The sequence below is a fragment of the Melopsittacus undulatus genome, chromosome 4, assembly GCF_012275295.1.
Source record: "Melopsittacus undulatus isolate bMelUnd1 chromosome 4, bMelUnd1.mat.Z, whole genome shotgun sequence".
NCBI classification, from domain to species: domain Eukaryota; kingdom Metazoa; phylum Chordata; class Aves; order Psittaciformes; family Psittaculidae; genus Melopsittacus; species Melopsittacus undulatus.
In genome coordinates, this window is record NC_047530.1 from 66,709,674 (window position 1) to 66,734,279 (window position 24,606).

The window sequence follows — 24,606 nt, forward strand, 5'->3', positions numbered from 1 at the left end:
AAAAAATACACAGCAGGGAGTCAATGCTTCATAGTTATTAATGTCTTTACTATTTCTCTGTAAAATAACCTTCAGATGAGTGACTGCCCTTTATATGTAATTTTATTGTTTTGTTCCCCAGACACTTTCTATATCTCAGTGCAAGATTAAAGTCTAGAAATATTCAGATTCTGATGCCAACTTATATTTTTTGTGTCATACCCTACAGAAAGATAAAAATTTAAATTTGTATCTAATTCTTTCTAATATCTTTTCCCTACAGTAATTATCCAAAATTGAATATAGGATAGCTTCATCCTAAGTTATTATTCGGACCTTGTAACCAAAGTAAATATGCCAGCAATTTGATATTTTACTTGCACAATAGATGCTATAAATGTCTGTGCTTGGCAGGGATTTACTACTGCTTGAGACTGGGGCCAAGGCCTGTTTTTACCTAACTCAGAGGATGTTGGATGGAAGCCATGACTGATGGTGATGCTCACTGGCAGGAACAGGAGAGAAAATGCAAATTACAAATGCAGTGAAAGCTGAATCAGAAGTATAAAATGTCTCAGTGAGGCAGCTGTTAGTAAACTGAGCTAGTATCTTCTCCAAACTGTGCTACAAGGCACTAGTTTCATTGCAACAGCTATATTCCCCTCCCTTCCACCCACATCCCCTTTTTTTTTGGAAGCCAGTAGAGGAAAAAAAAAAAGTCTTATGCGATTCACAACAAAAATTACAGACTAAGACCTACTGGTGTCATTTTAAAGAGAATCTGGGGAAACCAAAGTATGCATTCACTCTTGGATGCTGTATTCCTCATTTCATTCATACTTTATCCCAAATTTGCTTTATGTCAATAGCAGTTCTTTGTCTTGTACAGTATGCAATGTTGGTTCATTTCCACTGCAATGTTATCTTCCATTTTGGCTTAGCTTTATAAAATACACCCTTAGAATGTGCTAGAGGAAATATGAATAAAGGTTTGTATCATTCATAGATAAACTCCCAAAACTCCTCTGCTAAGTGTTTGGGTTTTTTTCTTTATCACAGGAGTCTCTTCTTCTGACTCTGAAGGTGAAATAATCAAAGACGAAATGGATCAGTAAGTTGAAATCAATTACATCTTCCATATCTCTTACAGTTTAAAAACCCCACAAGCACAGATATTTAAGTTTCCATTAATATTTTGCAACTTCCAACACATTAGGCTTGTATTTGAGATTTGCTTGGATTGTTTGGGTTGCATTTTATTTGTGTGTTTGCTTGCTTGCTTCAAAATAGTATGGAACATCTACACATTTGCTTGTGTGTCTTCAACTTTAGCTTAAGAATTGAAACTTTAATATAAAGTATAAACATAAAGAGAAATATGTTACCTGAAAGATTAAACTACTAAAATTAATGTACTAAAACAGATGCCATTTGATGGCATTTTAAAATTCAGACCCATCTTAAACACTGATTTAGGTATCCAATTTAAAAGTAAGATTTCTTAAATTAAAGTATGGTATATCATGAAGTTTTTGGCAGAAGATGGCTATACATGCATTATTTAGATTTAAGATAAAGAAATTAACACATATGAACTAATGCAAACTGAAATGATGGCATAAAAGACTAGTTAATTATAAAAATAAAGAAAAGGTGTCAGATGTAATCTAAAGCCTGGGAAATAATTATGTTTTTCCTAAATGAAATCCATTCCCCGTGCATTTAGAACCTGATCCAATCTTTCAGAATCAAAGTACTGTGAATTCAAAGGCACTCAGGCTGGTTGAAAACTAAAATAATCAGTTTTTTATTCTGAACTCCTTTGTATGCACTAATTCAGCCTCAATAGGAACCAGTGCTATATAAAGAGGAAATTTTAATTGAATAGACTTGCCCTTTTTTTTCCCATTATTTATTAATGGGGGTTATACTTTTGGATGAATTGCTAAGGTTTTCATAATTTTAGCTCAGACTTTACCAGGCTTCTCTGGCATACTGTTTCTTCTTATTCATCTCATAAGGTGTTAATATAATGTTGACTAGGATCTTGATCACTTGATGACATCTCTAAGTTGCTTACCTCATTAAATTGTGAAGTAATTCTTAGGGGAAAATAATTGCTGCTCTGACATTATAACGGGATGTCCTCAGATGGTAGAATTACAAAATAACAGTTTTGGTATAAATCAGAGTGTCTTTATATTTGCTTAGCTTCCAGCTGTTGTCACATGAATCTGAATACCTGCAATTAAAGGGAATTTTAAATGAGAACAGGTGAAAAAAATTCATAATTTTAAAAGAGAAATCAGTGATCACTGTAACTGTATGATCACCCTGAGTAAGGCTTCCTCTGGTTTCAAGGATGGCTTTCCTGTGGGGACCTGTGGTACTCAGAGCAGTCAATGCTCAAACTGAGTAAAAAGACAATCTCTCCATTATCTGCATTATTTCATTCACCAGTTTAAAAAAAAAATAGGGTCAACTTGTTTACTCCCATAGAGCGATAACCTAGAAGAAGTGAAGACATGACAACCGGTACATCTCCAAAGTTGCATGATATGTTGGTCAAAAAACTGTAAAACAGCAGTAAATTATTGAATCTGTATCCTAGTAGACCATGATATTTTCATTACCTTATAGGCCCAAATCTGCATACAAGTTCAGGGAGCAAGAGAAACTAGTAGTGTCCTCTGAGAAACTAGCGCTGCTTTCATGCTGCTCAGAGCTGGTAACAGTAGCTTTTAAGCCATAAATGAGTTAATCCAGGCCATTTGTTATACTCAGTGTAACTGAACTAAGTATGAGAGATTAGAGTGGCAAGATAAGTAGCCTGATTCTTATACAGTTTACCTAGGAGTACATACCAGTTTAGATCAATTGGAATTCAATCCTGGAAGTGAAGCTGGGTCGACATATAACTGGGACAGACATAAATAAGGGGGACACACGCAGCTCTAGGTTTCAATTAGACAATTTGTTTTTGGTTAATATTCCACAGCAAACCAAAGCCAGCTGACACCTTCTTGAATGAAGCATCTCCTGCTGCTAGAACTGCAACAAAGCATCTAGAGACCTCCAAAGCACCATCTGCTGTGTCTGTACCTATCCAGTCTGTGTCAACACCAGTTAATCAGGTAGGGCAGACAATATGGTGAATTTCAAACACCAAAAGCAAGCTCTTACAAAGGTGTTTCTTCTCCAGCTTGTGACTCAGAATCCACAAATTTTCTAGTTTTTGCTTTGCTGATGAACTTCATCTTTGAACTTTACCGCCATACAGTAGTTGCATACACAGAAGACATGTTCTGCCTACTAGCTAACCTTTAGCATCTGGTGCAGGGAAGGGAATCTTTCACCCCCAGGTTACAGGCATCTCTGCAGCAATGAGCAGGAGGAGCAGCTGCTGCTAGCTCAGCCAGCAGTGGGAATCTGTGTGCACTCCAGCAGGTCAGAGACTGCATGCCATTAAGGGCACTTGGATGTGTAACTCAGCTCACTGGCCTCATTGCAGACTGACTCATTCACTTTCAATAGTGGCAGCCTATAACTTTTTCCTGTACCTTTCCTAAAAGTTTCCCATAACTTTTTTTCTCTCTCAAGAACTCACCTGAAATAATTTTCTTTCAATGAAACTTATTTTAAGCGGAATGATTTCCCTACTACATTTACTTTATATGTAGATATGCTATTTACACATAACATTTTAATATCCATATCAAAGAGTTTCTAATTAATGTTAGCATGCATACAGAGTCTTTTTTGCTTCAAACTATCAGAATATTCGTAACTGTGCATTCTTTCCTAATGGAAGGGAGACCCGTATCTCCTTAAAAATAAAACTGAGGCATTTTACACTGCCTTTTCAATGTTTACAGACTAGAATTAGGTGGTAACCAGTAAACAGATACTGAATAGGTGAAGCAACGTCCATGTATTTTTTTACTACACAGAGAACAGAACTAAGCCCTAGTGACATTATGCCATTTTGACAGAGGCTGCCTAAGTCCAGAGTAGTGGTTACCTCAAAAATCACAATTTTTAATTTTGTTGGTCTATAAGACACCATCTATAGAATTTGGCTGTTTCCTGAGATACTGAAGCACTAATTCTGCTGTTCTGGGGCAGATTCTATTTCACTAAAATGGAAAACTCTATTAACCAAGTCATATAAGGATGTTTTCCAGGAGGCTAATTTCATTCTGGTTTCACTGAGTAGGCTCAATAGGGCCATATTCCACCTCTGAAATTATTTGGTTTTGGCAAAGGATTAGTCACACACGACTTGACTGAACTTTTTCCTTATTAATTTCCATAGATATTTTCCAAGTAAGAAATTTTAAAAGGAGACTACCACCAAGCAGCCTACATAGATCTGCCTTACTGAAGTATTAAGGAAAGATGTTACGTTGCAGTGAAGTTTTCCTTGCCATGACTAACTCAGTAAGGCGATAAGAGCATTGTTACTCAGGCAGTATCCCATTAAGGAAGATCATTGGCAGTTGCCTACAACAGAGCAATGTTTTCTCATTTCATTAAATATTTTGCTTTAGACTTCACCCACCAAAATCTCCTGTGTCATTCCAAAAGCACATTTCTTCTGTATATGGGAAAATAACCACTATACACCTAAATATCATCATATGATGTTTTGCAATCTGCAGGCTCAAAGCCCCACTAACTATTTGCAAGGACTGGATGGAAGACCTATAATTGCTGCTCCTGTGTTTACAAAGGTAATTTGTTCTATGACATATTTGAAAACTAGAGGCCAATTAATTGTATTGAGAGGTAATTAAAATTTTCTAACAAAGATTAAAAAAGGAATTATACATTTCTTAAGCCATTCAAGGATTGAGTGGCTTTATGAAATCTCACTGAAATCAGTATTACTTCCAGACCAATAAGACTTTTACTGACTATTTGTTTTCTCTATTAGATGTTACAGGATATTTCAGCTTCTGAGGGGCAGCTTGTGGTCTTTGAATGTCGGGTGAAAGGAGCTCCTTCCCCAAAGGTTGAATGGTATAGAGAAGGAACACTGATAGAAGATTCTCCAGATTTTAGGATATTACAGAAAAGTACGTTCCTTGTGTTGAAATACTGTGTCTAATGAAATACAGGCAAGCAACGAAACTGCTAATAGCAACACTTTGAATTTCTCACTACAATGGTAAGAGCTATATAAGCCATACTTATAGCAATATATCTGGGTTCTAGAAGCCAAAACTGGATGAATTAAACAGCATACTCACAGGTAGTATTTGTCTGAGATTCTCCAAACTACTGAGTTCGTTTTCTTTCTGCTTTGATCCCTTTGCCACTTCAACGTCCTTTTCTATTCCAGACTTACTTTCAGTGTTTGTTTTTGGTTTTGCACCATTTATGTAGCGCTCCATTACCCATAATTCCCTCATCTTATAGTTAAGTGCTATTGTAATAGAGATTACGGGCAGGGGATTGCTTATTTATCCAGAAAAGTAACCTGATGTACATATTAGCATCCTTCCATATGTATGTGTGCGATAGATGTTATGTTGTAAACATACACTTCTACTTTAATTTTTAAGTGCAATCAAAAAATCTGCGGTTTTCTCATAAGTCACTGTAATGCTAAAATTGCTAAAACTCAATAAAAATTCCTTACATACCACACAAAAGTAAACCTATAGGAAAATATATTTTATCATAACTTGTTTTCATATGTGTAATAGTTTCAGAAATTGTCTTCAAGACACAATAAAGTAGTACTAAGATTGCAAAAAAAAGCTTATTCCAGAATTTATTTCCTATTCATAAATTCTCAAAAATGTTCATAAGTGTTCATATTGTTCAGTGGATTTGACATACATTTGAGTACAAGGCCTGGCTGTTTCCACCACCCCTTAGAAAACTGCATCAAAAGGAGTATTTCATCTTATTGAAAAGATCAAGCTTTGTATTTAGTGTTTAAGAAAAATTATTGGCATAAAGAAGTAGTAACTCAATCTACTAATTCTGCTCTTCTTCTCTTTAGAACCAAGATCTATGGCTGAACCAGGTGAGGATCATCAAAAAGCTCATACTTTTTTGATTATACAAGTGTATATTCACAAAATACTAATTAAACTCCACTATTTAATTAACATAATTTCTTCCTTCTCCAACATTCTATAGCTACTTGTAAGATACATGTCATTCTAGACTGTTCCATAAACATATAATTTAATTCTATAATTTTTTAAGAAAATAATGCTTCCATTCTGCTTTGACCCAGTTCTAACTTAGAATCTAAATGTTGCCACCTTATGAGCTGAAGATTAACAAAATTAATGGATGAGGTTCCCCTGTACATCTGAGGTTCGTAAGTACACCAGATGATGTAGGACTGAGCTATTTTTATCTAGTTTACCAGTTAGGGAACATTGCATAAGACATTTAGCCATGTCAGCCATTCCCTTTGCTCTCTACTAGTGTAATATGAGAGTATCACATCAGATGTTCCTCCCCCTTATATCAGCAAATCCTATAAAAGTGACTGGGCTTGCTAATTTCGTGGATCAGAGCAGCATGTAGGCTACTCTGCATATTTTGAGCAAAGGAGCCTTACAGACTTTTACTGCTTCTCCATGAGACAATCACTCTGCCCCTCTTAAGACAGAAAATTACCAAATGATTTTTTTTCTGTGGAATTATATTAATTAATTCCCATGGAATATAAACTTCTGTAACTCTTCTCCTTGCCCTATTAAAAGATTTTTGCCCCCAGAAAAGTCTTGAATGCAGCTTCCTCTCTCTGCAATGTCTCTTTCCAAGACCTAGGAATGAATAAATGGAGCTTCTACTAGAACCCACCAATGCTGTTCCTTTACTGTCCAGTGGCATCACTGCTGAGTAATGTGAAGCAGTTTTTAGAGGGTAATCAATTAGGTGCAGTTGTCACTGCCTCATTACCTGCTGTTGATTCAGAAGGAATCTGCATTTCCATGCATGCAGTGGTTGGCAAATGCAAGTATGTAAACTAGATACTATAACACCTTAAACTAGTTCTAAAATCCTGGTGCTATAATAAACTATAGTTTAAACTATAAACTCCTATAGTTGTTAGCAAATAACCTCTTTGTTGCTATTAAGTTTTCCTCAGTGATGACATGAAACAATCAAGCTTAAGTGTGGTATGGTCTTCCACAGAAATACTCATGAGATATTAATCCTGTCGGGTTTTAGGAAAGTTTATTGCAAAATGGTAGCAAAACAGTCACTGGTTAGCAGAAGAAATGCTATCAACCCACATTTCAATACACTTCCAATGCTATTTTTCCTCCCCATCTCAGCTACCCAATCAAACAAAAGATTTAAAATCCCATCACCACAGGTAATTACTAGCTGGTGTTGCTGCCCAGACATGTCAGATCCTGGTCAGACAGGACATGTCAGATCCTGCCCCAGACTGACTTTTCAAGATGGAATTTAACTTCTTCTAGTACAATTTCGATAGCACATTTTTGGTGGCCATTAATCTTCTTCACAAAGAAATGAAAATGCAGCTTTCTAGAAGCACAATTAGCACAATGCCCTCTACTTGCAAATCTGCACTGGTACTTTTGGAAAATGCCAGCCTATACATGTAGATTTTACATTTCTTCACCTTCCAGAATGACTCCTCTTGAATTGTTCCCACTTAGTTATAAATAATCTTTCAATTTGCAGAGGTGAAAATACATATAATTTAGTGAGTTGTGAATATAGAATACACTGTATTTCTCCAAATTAAATTTTAAGTTCTTCAGAGAGAAAGTCTGCACTTCATGTGGTTAGGAAAACATTTTCTTATGTTTTCCAAACACTGCTGACACCTGTTCTTCACTTTGTTGGGCATGCTGCAGCACAGAGCATACAAGTTGCTACAGACAATGCTGGTAACAGCTGCTGCACACAAAGGCTGCCAAAATTGATAATACTGATGAAACTAAAATCAAATTAAGCAAGGTGGAAAACTTAAGGAAATGTCCCATGGGGTAGTCAAGGCTTTATGTGTTTGTTCAATGCATGTTCACTTCAAGTAACAATGCTGTTCTAATGATTTGCAGAGGAAATTTGTACTCTTGTTATCGCTGAAGTATTTTCAGAAGATTCTGGAAGTTTTACCTGTACTGCAAGCAATAAATATGGCACAGTATCTAGTATAGCTCATTTAACTGTCAAAGGTAAGAGTTTGTTTTAGTCTTTTGCTTGCTAATACAAGCAGAACAGGCTGCTTCCCTGTGCAGTCCAGGCTGCTTATTGTACATAGAAATTGCTATACCTTTTCAAAGTGCCCTTCCGCAATTAGAAATGTGAAGGAACAAAGGACATTAGGGAAGGAATCTCACACAGACCTTCCAAAAACACAGCTCTTGCTGACCTCAAGATCTGGGCAATAGCCATTTCTGGAATCTCTGTTTATTGTCTAGATAACTGTTTCAGTAACCCTTTGGTGCAGAGCCCAAAGGAGGAAACCTCAGGACAGATTCTTTCATACTGCCTACATGATTTAAGCTGCCAAGGCACTATGCAGTTAAGTGAGCAAATTACAGTATATAAAAAAGAATAGCGTGCTGCTAACTCCAATTCAGCTCAAATTCTGACAGTGGTTTTCACAACTAAAAAGTTAGAGAATTCTCTGAAAAGATGCTAGTGGAATTCACAGGACACATGGCTGAAGACCACTGCTGGATCTTCCAAACTAGAACTGTGTGTCTTTTCCCCCCACCTTTACAATATTCCTTTGTTAAGGAAACTTGTTGCTAAACAAATGAGGTGAAACAACTCAGTCCAACAGCTGGAAGGACATGACAGTGAGTTTTTTTAACTGTAACTTTTTTTATTTCATTTCACTATAATTTATGGGTTTTACATATCACCAGAAGTTTGATATTTACTATTTCAGCATCTGAAGACAGTAGTAATGCTGCTACCCTTCACACAATGAGCTCAATCAACTTAATTGCTGCTGAACATCAACCTCCCCCATGTACTCCTTCCTATCATGTAGCAAATCAAACCCCCAAACCTAAACTTGAAGGTGTTCTTGTGAACCACAACGAACCCAGATCGAGTTCCAAGATAGGTCTCCGGGTGCACTTCAAGCTGCCTGAAGATGATAAAGGAAGTGAATCATCATCAGAGGATGGACCTGGCATTACAAACCAAAACAGACCCAACTATTTCCAAGAGAGGATAAATGGACAGCCAATGAAAATACCAGAGCCAACATCACCATCTAAGGAACCCCCCCCAGTACTGGCTAAACCAAAGCTGTAAGTAAAAGGGCTTCTAAGTCTCAGGTGCATCACTGATATCATTTAGTATTCATAGAACACCACACTATTGCACTAGAGCAGCAAATTCAAATGCAGAACAAAAAGACAGTCGCTATCACTTGGTGCTGGCCTTAAAAACATAGAGCATAGAAAACAGAACTAGATTTTTTTGGTCTATCACTCTTGTGAAAACTGTTCCCCAGTTTTGAAAGAGAAATGTTTTCCCTTTGAAATTTTATTTAATTTCACAAAGTTTTCTGCTGCAAACAAAAGATGGACAACATGGATTTTATTTGGGTAAAATAAAAGCAGTTTTTTCAAATGTATCTCACTCAATTCTGGGTATGCAATTTTGCCAGGCTTACACATAGCATAGGGTAGCTGCCAGCTAGCTACTGTAGACCCAAGACCTCATGACTTTCATGTTTAAACATAACAGATAAATACTTGGAAATGCTTGATAATGTGAAAACCCTTGATCTAAAAAGCCCTGCATGATTGGTGCACTGTGAGCTCAAGGGGAAATTTTAAGCAGTGTAGTTTTCTCATAGGACAATTTACGAAATTCACACACAGCTTATTAAGAAATATCTTTTTAGCATTTTGGAATGTCCCAAATCTAGTTTAACAAAAAATATGCAGAGCCCTTAATTTCATTTCTCCCTTAAGGCTCAGGAAGGACTTTATAAAGTAATTGACTGGTACTTTTAAGTAGGGTTGTAATATCATAGCATAAACATTACAAGACAGAACTTATATGCCATATAGCACAGGAATAACTTTGAGACCTATTTTCTTAATTTGCTAAGCCCATGTTCACAGCTCTGTACTCTTTCAGAGCTATGGTGTGTTTAAGAGGGGAAAAGAAGCAGTATTTAAATTGTCCAGTGCTTGCATAAAACAGAATTTCTCCTCCCCCCCCCCACCCTGCCCAACATAACAAAGGAGTGCATTATTATCACATGTACATATGCAGTACACAAAATCAGGATTGCACAACTTCTAAGTCTCTAAAATGCTACTTTTGGAAAGCTTTACATTGTCATATTTATCTTCAATGTGTTTTTTGTTTAGTACATTCTCAAAACAATAATTCTTTAAAAGAATTTCTCTTGACGTCATGTATTTGGTTTATCAGTACCAGTTGTGGTTGGTCTCTGCTTTCACATTTTTCACTATTTAACAATAGTTATTTCATATTCAACAATTTATTACACTATAATTTTCCATATTCTCTATTTTGGTTTTGGTTTTCAAGGAGGAAAAGTTAGCCTGCTTTTCATATGCTCTATTTCCACATACTCAATAACTAAATTAACCCCTGGACAAGGCAAAATAATTTTCCTTAGTTGCAAAGTAAAAAAAGCCCTGAAGACATATACAGTAAATAGTATCTAGGAAATAACAACTGCATTAAATGCAAGTATTCTGAATTGTACTCCTGCCTGTAATCAAATGCCAACACCACCTTAAACTACATTGGTAATATCTCTTTCGGTGGATTATTACGAAGCTTCATTAGCCAAAATGCTGGTTTCAGAACCCACTTTAATAAGAGCTAAGTAACTGCAATCTGCCTTACAAATGCTCATATAAAATCCAATAAATCAAATCCTTCTCTTAGTTACACAAGCAGAGAGGTACTAAAGTGACACAGAACAGTGTATGACAATGCTGTTCCTTTAATATTTTTTGCAAAGGCATGTAGTGATGGCTTTAAACTGAAAGAGGGTAGATTTAGATTAGATATTAGGAAGAAATTCTTCACTATGGGGTTGGTGAGAAACTGGCACAGATTGCCCAGAGAAGCTGTGGATGCCCCACCACTGAAAGTGCTCAAGGCCAGGCTGGATGGGGCTTTGCGCAACCTGGTCTAGTGTGAGGTGTCCCTGCCCATGGCAGGGGGGTGGAGCTATATGATTTTAAGGTTCCTTCCAACCCAAACCATTCAATGATTCTACGATTCATGTATAAAAATGTAAGAAACGTCTTCAGTCAAATCATTTTCATAGAAAATAATTTTGTGACTCTGGCAAAGAATGGAAGAAGAAATAAAAGTTTGTTTCAGTAGCAAACTAATATTATGCTTTACTCATAATGTTAGAGAATATGTCATGTTGCAGTTTCCCATACCTCTTACTGTATCACAATTCACATATGGAACTGTAGCTAGCCAGCACATTCAGGGCTCATGACCAATTTTGTTCATCTTTATTTTCTATGCAGTGATCAGAGCCAGTTAAAACAGCTCCACAACCAGGTCTTGCTTGAACAACAGCAGGTGCATCAGGCATCTGCAAGAGAGTTGTCATTCAACCCAGCTTTACTGAATTCTGCTACTTCACTTCATCAACAGTCAACCTCGACTACATACAAGCAAAGCAATGCTTCTGCTTCTCAAGCATACAGCTGTATCCAACCTAAGCAACTCTCACCATCACAAACCACACCATCTACCAGCTCCTCTTCTAGCTTCTTAGTTACAACATTCAGCAACATCCCTCAAGGAATTCAAAGGACAAATAACAAAGAAAATTTCACAGGAAATCCTCCACCTGCCCAATCAATGTCTTCAGGAGGGTTTACAAGCAAAACCGAACAGTCTCTACCAAGCCCTAAAGAATCCATGGTGCCTCCATTAACCCTTTCTACATCAAGTGTAAAACAATTTCAGCCACAAAGTGTGACTCCTGCTCCTATCTCCCCAACTGGCCGGATTCAGAATCCAGTAGCTTTCCTAAGTGCTGTTCTTCCTTCACTTCCTACTATGCCATCAACCAATGCTATGGGACTACCCAGAACTACACCAACCATGTAAGTAGCATAAACAATAAGCATAAAGGATAAGGAAGCAGGGACAAAAAATATACATAAAGGAAACTAGGACATATTTCTGTTCAAGGGTTCAGTGGGGAGTTTACTGAAATGCAAGTCATTCATAAAATCGAAATGCAAGTTATTTGTATATTCTGGTCCTTTAATCTAAACTTTACATTAACAAAGAAAGGGGCAGTAGCTTCTATAATAAAATATGTCAAGGGTAAGATAAATTCAACATAGAGAAATGTGAGTTTATAAACAGATATATACCAGAATCTGGGGGCTCAGAGATTCATAAGACTGTACTAATGAGAGAAAAGAGATTTCATAAGTTTGCAGGGTAGGTCACTCTAAGACTATTTGACTGTATGAGCTATAAAAACATTCTTATCTACTGTAAGCAACAAGTGAAGTTGTAAAAGGTACCTCATAATCTAAGTTACTTTTTAGTCCAGGTAAGTCTAAGAAGTAACCTATGTAAAGGTATTTGTCTGGTTGCAATATTTTCTATGTTTAAAGTCCACCAGAAAATCTCAGGAGAGTTAGTTTCACATAAATATTTTAATTGATAGTATGATTTCTGTGATGAAATGGCTACCACCATACAAGCAAATAAGGATGATGATGTTCTGGAAAGGTCCTTCTTTACTAGTAGAGTTGAAATTATCATCCCTTTTGTGGACCATGTAAACCGTGTGTTAGCATGGCTAGCATGAGTAGATTGATACAACTTTTTATCCATAGAACTCCAAATTCTGCACAAAGTTATGGATATTTCCTCCTTTTACTGATGGTATACTTCCAGGTAGTGACAGCCATAAGTAAGTCACGATCTCCTAACTATCCTGCTGATAGTACGTCAACTGATCTCTAATTAGAAAATGTGTTCCTGTGTACATAACATTCACCACTCCTTGTGCCAAGAAATCCTGCCTTCAAATCACTATTGCACTCATACTCACAGACTTCCTCGTTGCCCAGCACAACCACCTGATCACCATCACCCTGTAGTACATGCCTGGAGACCTTCATGTCCCTGGCACCATGGGCAGGCATATGTAATAAAGTTACAACGTTCACAGTGAAGGCTTTAACTATAGCCAACTCAAGCCCTGGGCCTGCTTTCACAGTATTGCAAGAGCAAGCAGAAACCAACTGCAACTGCTTATCTGCTCTCCTACCTCCTCTTCAGAGCTGGTGCACAAATGCACAAGCACTATTCTCTTTGCATTAATGACATTTAACCCTTGCAAAGTGCTTTACATTGTCTAACTGCTGTACATGCATTAGCAAATACATCCTTACAGTATGTAGTTAAATATTTGTTTTCTTCATTTCACTTTTCCTGGGTCCCAGCCCAGAGATGAATTCCCACATAACTAGAGCTCATCATGCTGAAATTCAAATTTAGATCTCTGCATGGGAGAGAGTCAAAGTGAGGGCAGAAAAGATGAGGTAGGAAACTGAAGAGTATTTGTGTTAATCCATAAATATCTCCTGAAGTTTAAGTTTCCTTCTTTGGCATTATCAAGTGCAATAATTCTTGCTACAAGAGCAGTGAGATCACCATGTCTGCAGAAGAACAAAAGGAAGAACATCTTGCACAGCAATCATCAGTTATGCCCTTTACCTAGACCCCCTCTTATTAAGATCCAGCTCCTGGTAAACTACTAGAATGCTGCACACTCTTCAGCAGTGTGCTGCTGCTGTGCTTCAGGAGTGCACTGTCACTCTACTGATTTAAGAGTTATTATGTCTTATTTAAGAGTTTAACAGTTTTCAAATCTTATTAAAATTAAACAGACTACATCTATAAAATAAAAAGAACTGCTCGTGTTAGGGGCCATAAAAGGGTGAGAGAAATGAAAGACGTAGAAGTTCATGGGAAGAATAAATGATTAATGAAGGTGATAAAGATCGATGAGAAATTGTATTAACTTTACAATTTTTGCCTCACTCAGGAAAATATACAAATTGTACACCTAAAGTAACACCTATACACATTTCTTTAGCATTAATTGTGACATCATTATTCCAGTATAAATACAAATGGATCTTAGATGCTTATTATAGTACTACAATGCTTATTCTCTTTCACATGTGTGTCCTTAATTCTTACTGCCAGGGGAATAGGATGCACCTTTAAAATAGTACAAAAAAAACCAAAATTACATATTGTGCTTTGGCTTCTACATAAATAAATAACATGCTCCTCCAGACAACTGAAGTGTAACATTTCATATTACTCAGGTGACAAAAAAATATATACTGGTTGCTGCATGTTAGTATCAGAATTTTCTTTTAATAGCCCGACCCAGGGATTAATAAAGAAAAATCTGAAGCCTCTGCCATTAGCAACAGATGATTCTATTCGGGAAAATAAAGCTGCACTTGTGAAGGACCTGGAAAGAAAACTGCATTTCAGAGAGGATGTTAATCAACAAAGTAGTCAGCAGGTAAGAAAAACTAGTGCTATTAAAATAAATTTCACTCATGAACAAGACATGTATTGTGGTACAAAAGGTGTTTGTGCATTTTGAGCTGCTACAGTACTTTGCAGAGTGAGCTTTTTTCAGTAAGTACTGGTTTGGAACAGCAAACTGGAGCTTTAAATAGGAAGTATGGGGTGTTGCAGCTGTAGAGAGTTTACTTTGTGACTGTGTGGCATTTTCATTTTTCTGAGCATCTCTGTTAGAGACCAGTAGGAATGTAAAACTTCCTTCTTTTCATGGAAGCTTCTGTACATTGGATTTCATTTTTTAACTTCACAAGTTGCTCAACTCATTGCACACATACACACCCATACACTGTATATTTTTAACACACATTAAGGAGTAATTAAACTGTTTAAGATAAGATTTCTGTTTTTACTTTGGTTGAACTAAAATGCAGTGTCCAATTTTTAGCATTAAACCTATTTTTCCAAATCTCCCAAATTACATGTGTTGACAGGGACTTTTTAGGAACCTAACAAAGTTAGGTTAATTACCTGTTACAGGTGTATACCAAACTTCAGGCATTAGTAATGTTTAGCAGAACATGAAGCCTTTTCCAGAGTTCAAGGAACTAAAATCAGTTAATTCTTAATTGGAATCAATGAATTTACCAGATATGGTCAGTGTCTATGAAATTAAAGAAGAAATAAAAAATGAAATTACGTTTTGAGGTTGAAATCACTGTAAATCAGGTTCAATTGCCTTCATAGAACAGTAGGACACACCAAGGATGGCTATATAGCTGTTTTGTCTGTAGGTGATTATGGTACTCTCACCTTGGCCCCAGAGCCCTCCCTAGCTGTCCCATCAGCTCAGGTTTAATGCAGCAAATAATGGCTTACCCTGATCTGCTGTTGACAAGGGAAGTTTTCACAATGTCTGTTAGCCCTTCTGACAGAGAACATGCTAAGGTAAGCAAAAACCCATGGAGTGTCTGGAGCAAACTGCCCTCTGTGGACAACTGCAGTGTAATCCCTGGTTTTTTTAGTTTTGCTTTTGACCTTTCTGACAGATCACGCTGCCAAAGCACTTTGAGTAAAACAACTGGCAAGCGGTATGTTTTGCAGATGAATCACAAGTGTTACAATTTGTACTTGCAATGGTAATAAGACAAATTAAATTATTTAGAGAGCTACTGTGAAATACCTATCAGTCTTTTGACTTAACTGCATGATAACCCCTTTAGAAACAATGACCGCTACTAGTGTCAAAGTTATCTGCTGACAGAACAAGTTATTTATATACTTATTTGCTATTCTCTATGAGACCAAATGAAAATCTTGATTCCTATATGCCCTAAACACTGAAAAATTTCAACACTGGAAATTCTCTAATTGTTATGGTAATTAGAATGCTGATGGTAATAAACTAGCAAACAATTTTAGGATTGCTCAATAAAAGTTCCCTCATTTTCCTTACAGTTCTGACCTTTAACCACTTCCGATTTTAATCTTCCACATCCAAGACCACTGCTCAGACTGACTGAAGAAAACTCAAGTCTGAGTTTTCTCCTAAGTGAAAGCAGTGATTATTTAGAGAGATAGAGAATGCATAATATTTTCCAAAATTCCTACTGCTTTGCCATTTTTAGAACAGTCAATATCATGAGAATAGTATGTTGGAATGCTGGATACACACCCATTGATTTTGTCCTGTTTTTTCCACTTATAGTTAACAAAGAATTAAAAAGGAGACATTTTCATCCTATATATAGCACATCTGCATTAAATTGGTTACTATAATGGTAGGGAGGGGCTCCTTATTCACTTTCTCATACACATGAATGTAACTCTCCTCTGTGAGAGAACACTGCATAATGGAGTACAGTATCCAGTAAGAATCTCAAAGTGTTGGCTTCCTTGTATTTTCTACATGCTATTTTAAAAATTTCTTCTCATAAAATGCATCCTATGCAATATTTTTATTTAGAGAATGGTATTGTAACCCCATATTTCAATAGTAGCATTTGGTCTCATTTAAAATACCTGCAGAACATCTATGGATCATCCAGAATGAAAGCTGCAGATGACAAGTCTGTGCTTTAAAGCACTGATATTGACTTACATTACTATATAAAGTACAGTAAAAAACATGAGTGATTTACATTCTGGTGTTCTATTTATTATCTATCATTGACTTCCATATGAAAAATGTTTAGCTTACAAGTCAAGATTTTCCTAAGTGTCAGCATTACACACTCAGCATGATATCTAATATTCCAGATGTACTCCTTCTGTTTCATCCAGTACATCATTCATCACCAACAATAAATACAGAATCAGAACATAGCTGGTAATTTTGCTGATGTTGCATGATTAGTCCGATCTTCTACAGCTAAGACAATCATGCAGTGCTGACAGAAATACAAATATGATTTTGCTAAGATTCTAGCTGCAACTTTTATCAAGTACATGCAATAACAAGCTGTCATTTTTACAGAAAAAAAACCAAAACAAACCAAAACAAACCCACACCACACCTGTCATTCATGCAGATGGCTGTATACTATACTGCCAGGTTAAATTTCATCACAATTAGGAGTGTTGAAAAAAATGTGGTTCAGTGAAATCAAACATCTTCAGTTAGGTTTGCTCAGGTCTTTCAAATGGAAGACACACTAAATGAGGATTCACTCTACACAATTGCAGAATGAGGTTAGGACAAATCCCAGGATATAGCGGACTTAGTTTCTTCCTCGGCCTGTCAGTTCACAACTCTTAATTCCCATAAGGACAGCACAGCTCCTTGCCAGTGAGTACGCGTACTGTTGGTGCTGTCCCAGGTTGCACAAATAATTAAGCACCCTTAGCAGGATAAAAATCAGGAAATTTCAGAAGAGCTCCCCTAACAGCAGACCTGAGCCTTTCTCTCACCTTCTCCCACCTAATAAATAAAACTTAATAATTTCAGGCAGTGTGGAACAGGACTTCCTTTAGCAGGATATTTTGGAGGGCACTTCAGCTTAATGGTTAGGATTGTTTGAGGAAGCTACTAGAATTCTTTCTTTCAGTTTGGGTTGGAGAAAAGAAACAGACTTGAGACAGAAAAAGATAATCACTTTCCTGCCTAGGAACTAGAACAAACACCTGGATTCTTGTCCTTGCTGCAGTAGATGTTTCAGTACATCTGCGAAACTCCAGCCCCATAATGTTTTATTAGCATAGAGCTCAGAGCTTCCTCTAGGAGACTAAGGTTAAAATGCTGTAAGAGAAATCATCCGGGTCTCGTAACCTCAGTGAATATCTGAGCTTCTGCACCTTTGATGAAAGAAGAGCATAGCCAGTGTTACCTCCACTTCCCAAAACCTGTTAGTTTTGTCTGTTGGGCTTTTTATCTTCCTTACAAGCAAAATATCTTGGTAATGTTTAGTTAGAATATGACATGTAGAAACAAAAAGATGCGTGGGGAGAAAATGGCAGAGAATTTGGGGGGATTATGGCAGATGGAAAAAAAAATACACGTGTCATGCAAACTGATTCTCTTACCTTGGTATTTGAAAATTTTTACAGGCCTCAGCAATGTGACTATAAATAGAGGAAATTCAGGTTTACAGGCAAACCTTAGAAATTAATTATATTACCTCCTCAAAACTTTGCTATGCAAATAATATAAAATAGAAAAATTACATAATTAAACCTCAAAATCCTGTACAGTAATAAAGAAAAAGAAATAACTGTGCAATAATAAGGGAAAGGAGAGTTAAGTACCTGGGCCTGGCTTACGCTTTTTGGTTATAAGAACTACAGACTATGCTCACATATCTGTGTCATTTACTATGAAGAATATAATGTGGCAATGCTGGTTGGTTGTGTCCTGTGTAAGACCCAGACAACAGCATTATCACTGCCTTGTTTTAGGATAAAGAGTAAATCTACAGCTGTTTAGAAAATTATGCACAGCCCTTACATGAATATTCTTTATTTTTGCTAGGAAATATTTTGGAAGAAATTTCAAAGTAGAAAAGATGCAGGATTTTTCCAAAAGCTTTTAGATCATTAAAACCACAGCCTGTAAAGTCATATGCAGAACCCAATTCATCACACAGGCCACTAACACTGCAACACTGATCAGACAGAATCATCACCTCTCAATTCTCATACTAAGCAGTCAGCCTCAGAAAGGTCCCAAGAATCACTAAGAACTCTGTTCACCAGAGCGTAAGAATTACACTTAATTCAATCACCCCAAAAATCTTGCTCAAAACCAAACCACATCATCTCTCGAAGGTCAGCAAATGTAGGCAGTTTTGGATTAAGGATGGGAATTAAGTCACAAGGAGTCCTCACAGTAGCTTGTTTGCTCTGTACTAGAAGTGAGAAAAGATTTAAGAACCTGACCAAGACAAACTACCAGTTCTTGATATCAATAGGTATGAACTCCCGATAATCATGGGAATGAATAAATGAACAACCACTTGTAGCTGTCGTCTCAAGACCCAGATCTAATCAACAACAAAGTACAGACAGGTTTTCCAGGTCAGGGTCTTGGCTTGCAGAACTCTTCACCTAGGAAAGGGAACCTGAGCTCCTCATGCTGTCACACACACTCCTAAGCCACTTGCTCTAGCTGGTACCTCTGTGGAAGTTTAGTGATGAAAACCTCATTTGCTTGCGTTTCTGTTTTCCTCTTGCTCAATCACAGATCTGAACTGTATTTAGAATATTGTCTAGCCATGTACCAAAGATGACTTGCTAAAATCTTCAAGGTTTTTTGTTTACATAGGCACAGCATGATATTCATGTCTTGTGCCATGTAAGACAGCCCAACGTAATTCATCTGCAAGAAATAAGTCACTTCAGTGATACATCTTCATGGGATTTATAAGTGAAGAAAAGCATGCACATTAGACCTATTGTTTTTGACTCTCACTGCTGAAATGGGAGGGGGGAGAGAAAGGAGAGAGAATCCAAACTAAACAGAAGACTTCCATCAGAGTAGCTGAGATTAGGCTGTAAAGCCAAGGAAAGTTAAAGCTTGGAAACAGAAACTGAGATGCAATATATGTCAGTTCTTAGATAAACTGTCAACTAGATTTAGAGTGTCTCTGCCAAAAAGCCAATCTAATAAAAGTCATAAAACTGGGATTACATTGGGAAATCTGTCTGCAGTTGGCAACAAGTGACAAACAGAATTAAGTTTTTTATACAGCATATGAGAATAAACTTTCAAATAAAGTTCCTCTAGCCATTCTATTTGTGGTAATTTCCATGGGTTACTATGCTAATGCCAGATTATGTTGATACTAGCTGTTAGCATGCTAAAGTCAACAGACGATAGGTTTTAACTTCAACAGACCCAGGATTTTAGAATACATATTCACACCCAAAAGTGCTAAGAAACTTACAGGAATTGCTACAATCTATGCAATTCCCATTTTTGCTAAAAAAGGTTACAGGTAGCAGAATGGCCCAGGAGCTAGATTATATTTATCGAAATCACAGAGAAAAAAAGCTTTTTTTTCTAGTTGTATAGCTCTGTGATAGAGCAATACAACTCACTGCTCTATCACAGACTTTCTATGTTACCATACCAGGTTGAATAGGTTCCTTAAGTCTCAGTTTCTCATACATAAAATGCAGCCTTGCCTTGAAGGGTGCCTTGCTGTTGGGTGCTCAAAAAATTATGGTGATGGAGTCAAACAGATCAGTCACAGAGATAAAATGATGTGAATCTGCACCTTCAAAATGACTTGCATTGAGAGATTTTGTTTGCCATACTGGACAAATTATAACCATCCAGCAGCACCCTACAACAATACTGCCAAGGCACTGCAAAGGCTCGCCAGAAGAGAAGCATTTCACTTCTCCACGTGCCCCAAATTTCCACATTTCCAGTAGAACTTGTTTGACTCACCCCACTCCTCTTCTCCCCCCCCCCCCCCCCCCCCCCATTTTTGAGTTAACTTTCTTCTACCTCACTCCTGCAGAACACGTCACTGTGGGATCGGATGATCACCAGTAATGCAGGAGGGACATGTGGAGCATATGAGTATGAGCAGGGAATATGAGCCGGGAGGAAAGCAGGGGAATACTGCTGATAGCAACTAAAGCTGGCAGCTAAACAGATTCAGCTACACTGCAAATCATGCTGAATAGGCTACATGTCTCTGTGGCAATAATGTTGCATAGCCCACTTACAAGGTGATACTAATGGCTAGAGAAAAGTAGTACACAACTGCTTGAGACATATTTACCAGTGCGTTTCTTTGCGTTTCTCTGGCTGGTTTTAAGTCTTTTGACCTTCCAGCTACACCCTGATAATATTAATGCAACCACCACTGCTTTTCACTAATGCTTGTATGTGAACTATCCAATTTTCAAAAGTTACAGTCTATTCAGCATATGTAGATATAATTATACATAAACTATTATACATATATATATTCTAGTTTGTACAGAACATTTACACCTCCAGATAGAAGCATGAATTTTACAGTTTTCTAGCTGGTGGACAGAACAATTTTAAATATCTGGCTACTATATTAAACAAGTGTGTGAATTCCTTTCTGTGAAAATTTTGTGTTCCAGGAAACTTACCAAAAGCCTACATTTTTGACCCAGCAACAGAGCTTGAACCTTTGTACTCTTTCCATTAGTCTCCTCAGAATGCTGAACTGCAGCCTAGTTTTAAAACTGTACCCAGAGATCACATTTACTTGTTCTTTGTGTGACACTTTACGAAATATTTGTCTGAACCACAAACACTTTGCCCTACTCCACTTATGTAATCACATTCAGAAATAGGTTTATAGCTTATGTGATAAAGACTGTTCTTCAGAAAGCTGTATTAACAACTATTTTCTGTTCTTACTAATCCTAGAAGATAAACTACAAAACAAGGAAAAACATCCAATGTTATATTCTTTATACAATGGTGTATTTCCACTTATTTCGGAGATTCCTGTTCTTTATAAGAAATTTGGTATAACACCTTCAGTCTGTGTGTGCTGGTATTAACATTTTCAAAGCAATGTTAACTCAGTCTTGTAATTCATAAAGTGTATATATGCACACTAAACAATGAAGTTAGAAAGACAAACACTTAAGTATGAGCACAACACACAGGCAATACTTTGGGGCTGTGGGAACCCTAGCTTCAATATTTTCTAATTTAAAATGTAATTTTGATCATAACTCCTTAAAATAGCCAATTCCAACATGCAGTCAGACTGCATGGCTCCTAGCAGGGCCTGTGGTTTTTGTGTGGAAACACAGTGACTCTTGTGTCTTCCATTGGCAGAGAAGCAGTCACCAGAATTGACTGCCCAGTGTTGGTAGTGCAGCAATATGCATTTGTTTTGACAAATTGCAATTTTTATTTTATACCTTTTTCTGCGCATGTACCTACTTTCAGAGTCACATGCACTCAAAAAATGTGAGAGAAAACCTGTCCATGATTAACTTCAAAGTGGCCCCATGAAATGCATTTCCTCCACTATCATATTTTCTTCTGCAAGCAGATGCATGAAAAGGAAGAACTGCCCATATTTCTTAATGAAGTGACATTTGTAAGAAATTAGTATCTTCAGCACATCAGTCAGGAAAAAAGTTATACACTGCTCACATAACACTTTTTCAGATCCAAAACAGAGGCAAGAAACAGTAGGTGAATTGCAGCTTGAAAATAATTGCTCTAAAGTTTAATTTATGTTACTTGGTTAGAGAACTTACACCTGTATCATAGAATAGTTAGGGTTGGATCATCAATTTCCAACCCCCCTGCCATAGGCGGGGACACCTCATGCTACCTATGGAGTAGAGGAAATAAAATATATTAATTATCTTTATCAGCATTGTTTGGTTTCATCTGTAGGCCATTATGACTACAACAACCTTACACTATTAATATTATATACCACAACTTCTTTAGGACAGCAGTGAATCTGCAAAAAAAAAATTATGAAAACCTGCTGACTAAACTCAACTATAAACAATACTGGACTCTCCCATTAGCTTGAAGTATTTCATTGCCTTTTAACTCCACTCTGTAGCATTTTGTTCTGGAGTCAACACCTTACTCAGTAACAGGATACCTTCAAAGTGTAATGCTAATGCCTTCTTAGCCCCATTACTTCCCTCTGCTAGAGAGCACCATATCATGCTCACTTCATGGACAAAGCAATGATTCCCTCATCTTCCACATGCAATTGAGAATGCATTTAAAGTACAATACTGCCTTTTTAATTTCAAACACTATTCTTGTCATTAGCAATTTTCATTTCCAAAATCTGCTTTTGACACAGTCACCACAAAACTGAACTAAAGAAAATCTTGATCTAGAGATTAGTTACATAATTCTGAAAAAAGTCATCACATACACATTTTGTAGGTCTAATGAAACATGCATATAACTCAATAAAGTTCAAGACTGTATACAACTAAGATAGTCCAGTGATAGATTTACATACTGCCATAAAAAATGATGTTAATTGTTGGTAAGGTTCACTGGGCAGTAAATAGTCTGCTGATTTACAGATTATGCAAATTGAACAGTTTCATATGAGAGAGCAGATGTAGGCCCCCTATTTCTTTTTTCCTTTTTTCTTTATTGTGTTGTACTTTAAATCTAAAAGTTATTGGCTCTTGCAAAAGCCCCCTTCCATTTTTTAGCCTTCTAAGACTACTGCTTCCAGATTAATATCTGACTATGAGAAGTCTTAACACTTTTCATCCTTACTCATTTTATTCTAATCTGAGTTCAGAGTTGTCCTCTCCAAGTAAAAATTCTTCACAGACTTACTGCTACTAGCTTTGGAGAAAACCAATTTGTAAGTTACTTCACCTACTGCATCCATCAGCCCTGCTGCCCTCTAAATATACGTAACACTTGAAAAATGGCTTATCTCTGCAAAGGCAGTAACAGTGCTCAAAAGTGTTCAAATATGATAAATGGGAAACATGTATGCAAAACTGTACTTATAATGATGTTGTCATACAACCAATGTTCAGAAATTACATAATTTTTGAGAGGTTCATTACACAATAAACAGTAACATGTTTAAACAGGCAGAAATGAGACTTTCAGTACCATACTTGCGATGTTGCTCTGACCTTTATTCATGTGCCAAATTGTTAGATGATGGAAAGGGAAGGAGAGAAATAGATAAGCCCTACCTTAATTAATCCTAATTAGTCTCCACATTTCCAAAGGCACGTGAAATTCCTGAAAACAATTTAATTCTTAAAAGAATTACATATACAGTAGCTTCAGGTCCTACTGGAAAATACAAACACCCAAAGTAATCCTTTCTCAGTAGGTCATTTCTTTGCCACAGATTCAGCTCTCTGCTGCTAACTACTTAAAACAACACGAAGGAAACTATTGAAAGCTCTCAAAGTAGAAGGAAACCAAAACTCCAAATATTTGATTACATGGCTGCTTCTTAGAACTCATTTTACTTGATTCTTCCCTCCTAAAAATACACAGGCCTTTTTCTCAGTATCAAATGTAGAAAACTGATTGCTTAACTTTCCTTTGGAAGACTAAAACTGGCTCTCACCATCTAAACTGAAAAATAATAGCTTTGGTTGATCAGATATCCAAGAATCTCAAGTTTTACACTGGCTTAACTGAGATTAGAATTTGATCTATTAAAGTGATTTGTTGAGACATGCTGTGTGAAAGAAAAAAGCTCAACAAGATGAAACTTTATAAGGCTGTTTGCGAACTACCAGCTAGCTGTTGGCCAGCCTATAGAGCAAACAAAGCCAGCTAACAAAGTGGATGGTACCACCTAGTGGCTAGCTCCCACCCTTTGGCACATGCATTGCACACTTCTACAGGCCTGCGAGCTCAAAAACTGCTTGGCAAAGCTGTATTTGCAGTGGTAATTTGACGAAAGCATCAGAGAGCAGACCGTGCCTGTCAGAGTGGAGGTACAGCATTAAGGGTAAGAAAGGTATCTTGAAGGAGAGACTGAGCGATCTAAGCTCCCTGTAAACATTCCTGTTACCCTGTAATTAACAGCACTGCTCCAAAGCTGTGTAGAAGGGACAGCCCCTGCAGCATCAGACACTGCAGGAGCGAAAGGAGGA

The 24,606-nt window shown here is 37.0% G+C and overlaps 1 protein-coding gene across 1 annotated transcript in view; it reads left to right on the forward strand.

The window, feature by feature from the left end:
- MYPN (myopalladin) overlaps positions 1-24,606 on the forward strand; it is a 46,987-nt gene that overhangs the window by 10,739 nt on the left and 11,642 nt on the right. Inside the window, exons 3-11 of the mRNA XM_005153676.2 lie at positions 1,039-1,090; positions 2,978-3,113; positions 4,641-4,712; positions 4,916-5,057; positions 5,993-6,016; positions 8,046-8,162; positions 8,885-9,254; positions 11,484-12,071; positions 14,386-14,533. Coding sequence (XP_005153733.2) covers positions 1,039-1,090; positions 2,978-3,113; positions 4,641-4,712; positions 4,916-5,057; positions 5,993-6,016; positions 8,046-8,162; positions 8,885-9,254; positions 11,484-12,071; positions 14,386-14,533 — 1,649 coding nt within the window. The remainder of the gene's footprint in view (positions 1-1,038; positions 1,091-2,977; positions 3,114-4,640; positions 4,713-4,915; positions 5,058-5,992; positions 6,017-8,045; positions 8,163-8,884; positions 9,255-11,483; positions 12,072-14,385; positions 14,534-24,606) is intronic.